This window comes from Grus americana, chromosome 8 (assembly GCF_028858705.1).
Source record: "Grus americana isolate bGruAme1 chromosome 8, bGruAme1.mat, whole genome shotgun sequence".
Classification (NCBI taxonomy): Eukaryota; Metazoa; Chordata; class Aves; order Gruiformes; family Gruidae; genus Grus; species Grus americana.
The window spans coordinates 20,254,865-20,262,300 of record NC_072859.1 but is presented as its reverse complement, the minus strand read 5'-3'; the positions used below and the strand labels follow the sequence as shown (position 1 = coordinate 20,262,300).

The following is a 7,436-nucleotide window of genomic DNA, read 5'->3' as shown; positions in this document are numbered from 1 at the left end:
AAGAAAACTATGCAACTCTCAAAAGGACTAACTTCCAAATGTCTTGAGTCAAACCACCCATTATCCAATTTATTTACTTAAAGATAGGATTTAACAAAGATTTTTTAGTGCTAAAGTATTACATTAATTATTAAAACTACAACCACTTTTTCTCAATTCAGGACGGAATACATCCTGTATTTCAGAATTGTGTCTTGTTTAAGACACAAGAGCAGGCAACTAGCTACTGGAAAATCTGAACCCAAATTAAAAAATAAAAAGTATCAACTCATGATTCTTGACTGTTACAGGAAGGAGACTTTTATTATAAAGCCCTCTGGCCTTCTTTTAGGATTTTGTAGCTCGGATCATCCACTCCAGAAGACCTCGCAATTTCACAGTTATCTATTTCACAGTATTTTTAGCATATGAATGTAAATAGTAATACAAATTCTGAAATATCTATATATCAAATTTATCAGTTTCTCATAAAACCTACAGACCAGAGTTCTAGTGTAGAGCGCTCTGATTTTTCCAAGGCAATTTTTTTTTTTTTTAATGTGAGAGCAGTAGGCTTCACCTTCTGCCTTCCATCACCTGTTGTATCAAGCAGTCAGACACTGGTATGAAGTCTTCTAGTCTTCTCCTCAGTAGCCATTAGGGTAGTGCTGCTATTCCTTGGTGTTTTCCCAGTAACTATTTAGCAAGGGGAAAAAAACAAACCAAACCAACCACCCCACAACTGACTACATATATCTAATTAAATAAATTGTTTAATTAATGGAATCACTTAAGCAGGGCACAGTTGCACTTTAATCTGGTTGCGAAACAGTTCTGAGAAGCAGTGTGGGCTGTAAGCTGTAGAACAAGTAAAGCATAAACAGACAACACTGTTTACCAGCCTTTGTGAAGACAACATTTTATTTAACAAAAAAAATCCTGTAAACATCAGTCAATCTTTCGATGACTACAGGTATTTTTAAAAGTTACACAACTTTTCTAGACAAATTATTTTCTGAAAAATATGAACTAGAAAGAAAATATAACCTCCTATTATCTCAGAGGCAACACCACATAAAAACAGACTAATGAATGAATCTTAAAGTGTGTGGAAAAATATGTATGCCATTCATTAAATAAGCTTCTGAGTTCTAGTTTTCAGGAAGTAAAGAAGTTTGAAATGGAAGAACACATCATCCAAGTCCTCTCCATATTAATGTTCTCTCTTCATGATAAGATTTTTGGCTTTTGAAACTAAGGAATTTACTTGATACATAAACATGGTGAAACTGGAATTTATTGAATATTCCCTTCTAACAACAAGTCCGATAAAAATCTTAATGGCAACTACTTTATGTTACCTAATTTCTTCAGTCTGTAAAATACTTTAATCTCTAGAAGAATAACCAAGTACAGGCACAAGTTTCACCAAGTTGCATGTAAGCAACAATCTGTCTCCCCAGTGTTCTGTGTTTAATCTGATTCTTAACTAAACTTAGCTAAAATATAGGTTGGGGGGGGAAGTCAGAAAGCTGAGACTGCACGATATGACCCTGGAATGAATACCTGCTGCACCAGGCAGCCTTAGTAGAGGACCATCATTAGATTGCTCCTGTTAATCTACTTCGTCTGACTTGTTACCAGATACACACTGGGTTCAAGCTTTAACCAACTTACTTATAGTATTTGTGAAAAATGAAAAAGATGATCAGTCTTTAAAAAAAACCCCAAACCGCTACTAAAGCAACATCGGAACTTCCTGAAGAATGACAATATGGCTTTGCATACAAAATAATGAGATAAACTTGGCTAGTTCTCAAAGTTTTTGTAATCACAGTATATTTATATAAAGTAAAAATCTATGATAGTATAAGCCATAATTTAAAAAAAATACCAGTTTTCCTCATTCTAAATCAAGGATTCACATAGTTCTTATGGTGTCAGGGCTTGCCACATTGCTTCAGTTTGTTGTTCTGCTACAGCTTCCCTGGAATAGTCAAGACTATTTCCATTCCACATGCCAATGCCCCTTAAACCTCGATTCTTCACATATGCTGCTTTTAGAGAGATGCTGCGTGGGTCATCATACCATACTTGGTGGAAGTGACCAAGAGAATCCTAGAAAAACATTTAAACTAGCGTCAGTACCTACCTATCTATCTAAACATGATACATTGACATTCATCGAGTTTTGATACATTTTCCGTTGAATGCAGTGAAAAGTACAATTAAAAACTCAGATATACAAACTATGTAGATTTACATGATACTTTCCTGATATAGAAATTATTTTTTCACACAGGACAATTACAATTTTTAATTCAGATAGTTGGCTATTTTTTTTTTACTTCTAGAATCTAAGTAAGTTATAAAACAGTAATACTTTTTAACTGAAGTTAGATGAAAAGACTTTAGCTAATTTGTATTTTAATAATTTAAAAATAAAATAGTTAAACGGTCAGTGTATCTGAGATAACAGGTGAATTCAGTTAGAGATTGAGTGCTTTTTTCAGCAATAAACAGTTTTAGAGGAGGTTGTAAAAGTTTCTCAAAGTTATGCTGCTTTGACCTTGCTTACAACACCTTTTAATCATCTACATGTGAAACTTAAAATAATGTCTGAAGAAACAAGACAAAATGCATACACTGTGCTGTTCATCTAAGCACAATCATTCACGGACTCTTTCACTATCTCTAATACAGAAACCAAACGCAGAAGAGAACGCGCATGCAAGCCACTGGCTTAAAAAAACTTGAGCAGCTCAGAATCTGTTTTCATTTAAATCAGTCATCAACTCGTAAAAGTAACTATAACAGTGAAGGATTGATTTCTTTGTGCCAAAAAGTCCTTTTGGGCATGATACAATCCCTCGAGAAAACTGCAAAGTAATAAAAATCTTTGTTACCCCTGCAGCCTTCAGTCACTGCACCCTTCTTTCAGACTAGAAATTCAAGATATAGAAATCCAGCCATCCCTTACTACACAAAAAAAAAAAGTAGAAAACACATATGGAAGAAGCTAACCCCGAAAACTTTATAATCAAAGAACTATGGTTCATGAACGTTCACTCCACAACATGGTGTCTTATAAAGAGACACTTACCTTGTATTCATAAAATGGAGATTTCTGTACCTCATCCCACAGCACACCTGAAAAAGAACTGTTCACCTGCTTCATTATTGCTCCGTAGGGGACCTGATGCCCTGCAGCATCACTGCAAGGAGCCCCACGGAAAGGTACTTTGGAAAGGGAACAAACGTGATCCTGAAAAAAAAGCAGAAGGCATGACTTTCATGTTACATAGATTTGTTGAACTCCAAAGTAGCAGCACAGCCAACAGCAAAGTCACAAAAAGCACTGGGGGGTCTCAAAAAATCCCAAATCTTCCAGTATCTGGGGCAGACATACTATTTGTAGACAGAAATAAATTAAAACAGTTACATTTTGTTTACTCTGTAGTAATACAGGATGGGATGGACATCATTCAACTGATACAGTTGTCTTATCTCTTCCACTTTTCATCCACTCTTACATTTTTTGTAAGTACAATGTTGTTTGAGACTCCATGATTTATCCCTAAGCTGCTAGACTTTAGGAGTCATAGGTTTGCTATGGTTTGTTGCACCTAGTCTTTAAGCAGTGAGCTTAGTGACTGTGTTGAGAAGGCAGATACAAGGGTTGTAGTGCCTTTGGATATCACCTCTTCTCATACAGATAACATCTATAGCTCCTTAGTCAAACATGGTGCTTGGGTCTCACAGGGTTCAGGTTGCCTAGGGAGAGATAAAATGCCTTGTTTGGTAACATAGTGCTCATCAGTTGTTAGCCAAGCACAAGTCTCTGTCTTGAGTCTCAGCTTTACAGTCGTATCCATCAGACCACATATTTCTTAATCCAAAAGCAGGATCACCAAAATCTAGCTGGCTCTTTCCAAAGAAAAAACCAGCAGTACGACTGCAAATGAACAATCTTCATCTTACCTTAGATAGATTTTGACAGATGTAGTCATAGCCGTACCAGGGGACCCCCATCACAAGCTTCTTAGGATCAATGCCCATAGTAATGTACTCTTCATATCCTAGTTTTGAAGGAAATAAAAATTAAGATGCATTATTGCATTTTCCCATGGTTTTTATTCTCAGAACCAATCTAGACCCAGAGCCAATATAGGACTTGCATGATCCACAGACAGAGGCTAAGGTGCAAACTCCTTTACCTCCCAGCAGCATACTCCTACACTTGCTCTATTCAATCCTAGTAACTGCTCTAATTGCTCACACTTAAACCCAGCTGCTGGTAGCAGCAGTTCAGAAGAGTGAGAGACAAATGTTTCAGGTTCTTTGCAAGCCCAGGCAGAGACCTTTGCTTTGGCTGCTGTTTGTCATTTTAAAAGTGTTCTTCACAATTGTGAGGGCTAGACAATTACAAGTCACAACACACAACTGCTGAAGGTCTATCCATAGTGTCCTAAGGATCTGAGATTCTATTTTCACATTAGGACAAAACATACTTGAGCACACTTGAAAGCCTTAATACAATCAAAAAACTTGTTGAAGAAACAGCAATCTTTTCTATCTATTCATGTGAACAAATGGAAATGTTCTGACTCCTGGGGAGGTGTTTTGTCCTCACCAACTAAAGTCTGGAGGTAAGGAGCATTGGCTTTTGCAATACAGTCTGTCCAGATTTGGCTCTGTTCGTCATATGACATCACAAATAGGAAGTCACAGGCATCTGCAATCCCAGTGTAGTTGTAGCACCTTTTATCTATGCATGCTGGAGACCAAGCCACATCAAACGTTACCTGAAGGGAGAAGACCCAAGTTAGTGCCGTGAATGGCACTTAGGCACTCCGGTTTTCTCTTTAAAAAAAGCTGTAGGTTCTAAAGACAACGTTTCCCAAATGTTGCAGTGTTTAACACCCGGTGATACTAATGAACTACAGGAGAAGCTGCTCAACTGATAAACATTAGATAACAAACAGTGAGTGCCCCTGTTAGTGAATTCAAAACACCAAAGAAATTAAAATACAACATGAAACCATCTGATCAAAAATATGAAGCATGATTCAAATCCTTAAAACTTTAGTGATGGGTTTACCAAAACATTGTCAAGCTTTTGCACCAGAAGGCTCTATTTGCCCTACTTTCAAAGGTTCATTAAACCATACTAATAACTCCCAGCTCACACACAGCAATAACATCGTATCTACGAATCTCAGTGAAACCCTTCTGCCATTTAAATTCATACAGGTCAAAAAGAGTGATTCTTAAGATAGCATATCATAGCTAACATTCATAATTAACCATTCATATCATGCTTTAGATCTGCATATCTTTTTCATATTCATATGCTAAACAGCATTCTCAAAACTCCTTGCATTTCATAAAGTTAAACAGTGTTTATATAAAGAACGTCATTATTACCTGTGATCCTGGAATTTCTCTGTGAAAAGCATCTGTAGTTTCTTTAACAAGCTCTGTTAATGCATAATACTCAGGGGAGGTTTCATTAACTTCTTGCTCTATATCTATGTTAATTCCATCCATATACTGTCTCTTTGCAAGGTCCACCTGTTGGGATATCCACGCTGCTCTTTTAGCAGGATCAACAACTTCCTTAAGAGGTACATCACCTAGACAAGAGGCCTTCAAGAGTTAACACGTATTTGCACCACAGCAACAGTAAGGAGGAAAGGTTTGTCTTTACCAAACCAACTAACATAACCTCAAAATAAAAACTCCCCACACTGGTAAAATACAAAGGAGTTAACTTTTTTCCCCATGCATAATTTTGAGAACTCACCCCCAGAAGAGCTTACCAAGCTTCTTTGAGACAGCAGTGTTTAAAATTAAGTTTCTTTGGGGTTTTTTTCCTATCATTTTAATCTCCTTGCTTCTGCTTAGTATTTTTTTAGCCACTGTAAACTTCCTTTCTTGAAGTCAGTTTACTTCCAGTATTTCCAGGGAGCCAGAGGGACTGTGTCTTACTGTTTTGATAAACATACTTTTACGTTTAACTTTTGTTGTTTTCCACATTGTGGTCTTGGATTACATTTTTGCCTCAACAGAGCCAAAACTTGATTACAGCATGTAAGCACATATTGACAAGATGGACTTTGTCTTTCTAATCAGCATTTGTACCTGCACAGAGTTCCTGAGTATTCATGTTTTAAAACTCGACTGCTTCCTCCTAAGACAGAGGGTTTAAGTGAAAAACACTAAAAATTACTTGCAGTCCCTTCCCTTACTCTGTCTTTTGGGTGCTGCGCATAACATCCAGAACACAGACCCAAACAGATATCTACTGCAGTCTTTGCCTTTCCTCCCTTCCTCCCTTTCACTGCAGCTGCGGTGTTCCCTGTTAAGAGAACTTTGATTTAGATGTCACTGGAATGGTTTTGCTATTACTGTGGCAGAAGCCACCGCTGGTTTTCTTTTTAATAACCCTGCATACCAGCAGGTGCAAAACATCAAGGTATTGTAGTCCTGTGTGCATTATCCCCTTATTAATTAATCAGTCCTCTTACTGATTTTTAATACTTTGCATACAAATAAATGTGAAATGTCAAGGTATTATAGCCCTACGCACATTATATTCTTATTTATGTATCACATAAACAACCACATTTTCACAATGTGACCAACCTTTCAGTACTATCCTGGAGCCTTTAGAGTGGGCATAGCACATGAGCTCAGGATCGTACTTTCCGAAAGCTGCCACAGTTGTAATTTTTGACCAGTTGTAGGATTTCCAGGTTTCCTTTCCCACATCGAATACGAAGACCTGGAAAAGGGGTAAAAAGCACCCGTGTTAGCTCCAGACACTGCTCAGCAGGATGATTATTTTCCACATAACTCTTCAAAAGGTACACGGCTGGCGTCTCTGCAAACCAGCTTGCCGGGTTGCTTCTCTGCCCTCGGCCGGCTCGCAGGAGCGGTGGCCCGGCAGCCGGCCCGGGCAGGGTCGCGCTTTGCAGCAGCTGTGCGCAAGGCCGATCCCTGCAGCGGGGACAGCAGTCTGCAAAGCCGAACTCGTCGCAACTCTCACACTTCCCTGTAAATCACATGCACCTATTTTATTAAAATCTGTTCGACCCTAATGCCGGCGACTGAAATAAGGCAGCGGCGCAGGGCGTGTTTAACGCGCCGCTAACCGCGCAGGCCGCCCCGGGACCGGCCTTCCCTGCCGGCCTCCCCGGGCCGCTCTCCACAACCTTCGGGCACGCCCCGGGGCCCGGAGCCGCCGGGGGACGCGCACCTCGAAGCCGCCGATGCCCGTGACGGGGTGGCAGAGCCGCGGGTCCTGACAGGGGCAGGCACCGGCGGCGGGGCCGCCCAGCAGCTGCAGGAGGCCGAGCGGCAGCAGCCACCGGCCCCACGGCCGCCCCATGGCGAGTCGCCGCTTCCGCCTCGAGACCGGCGCTGCCGCGGGCGGGGCGCGCCGGGTGCCGGCC

General features: G+C 39.9%; 1 protein-coding gene across 1 annotated transcript; it reads right to left on the bottom strand.

Moving 5' to 3' along the window:
• Window positions 1–882: 882 nt before the first annotated feature.
• Window positions 883–7,421, bottom strand: CTBS (chitobiase). The gene is made up of 7 exons (XM_054833202.1): window positions 7,241–7,421; window positions 6,628–6,766; window positions 5,407–5,615; window positions 4,613–4,784; window positions 3,961–4,058; window positions 3,083–3,244; window positions 883–2,097 (listed from the first exon to the last, which is right to left on the bottom strand). Exons 1-7 carry the CDS (start codon window positions 7,370–7,372, stop codon window positions 1,912–1,914), a joined length of 1,098 nt encoding a protein of 365 aa, XP_054689177.1. The 5' UTR covers window positions 7,373–7,421; the 3' UTR covers window positions 883–1,911.
• Window positions 7,422–7,436: the final 15 nt, after the last annotated feature.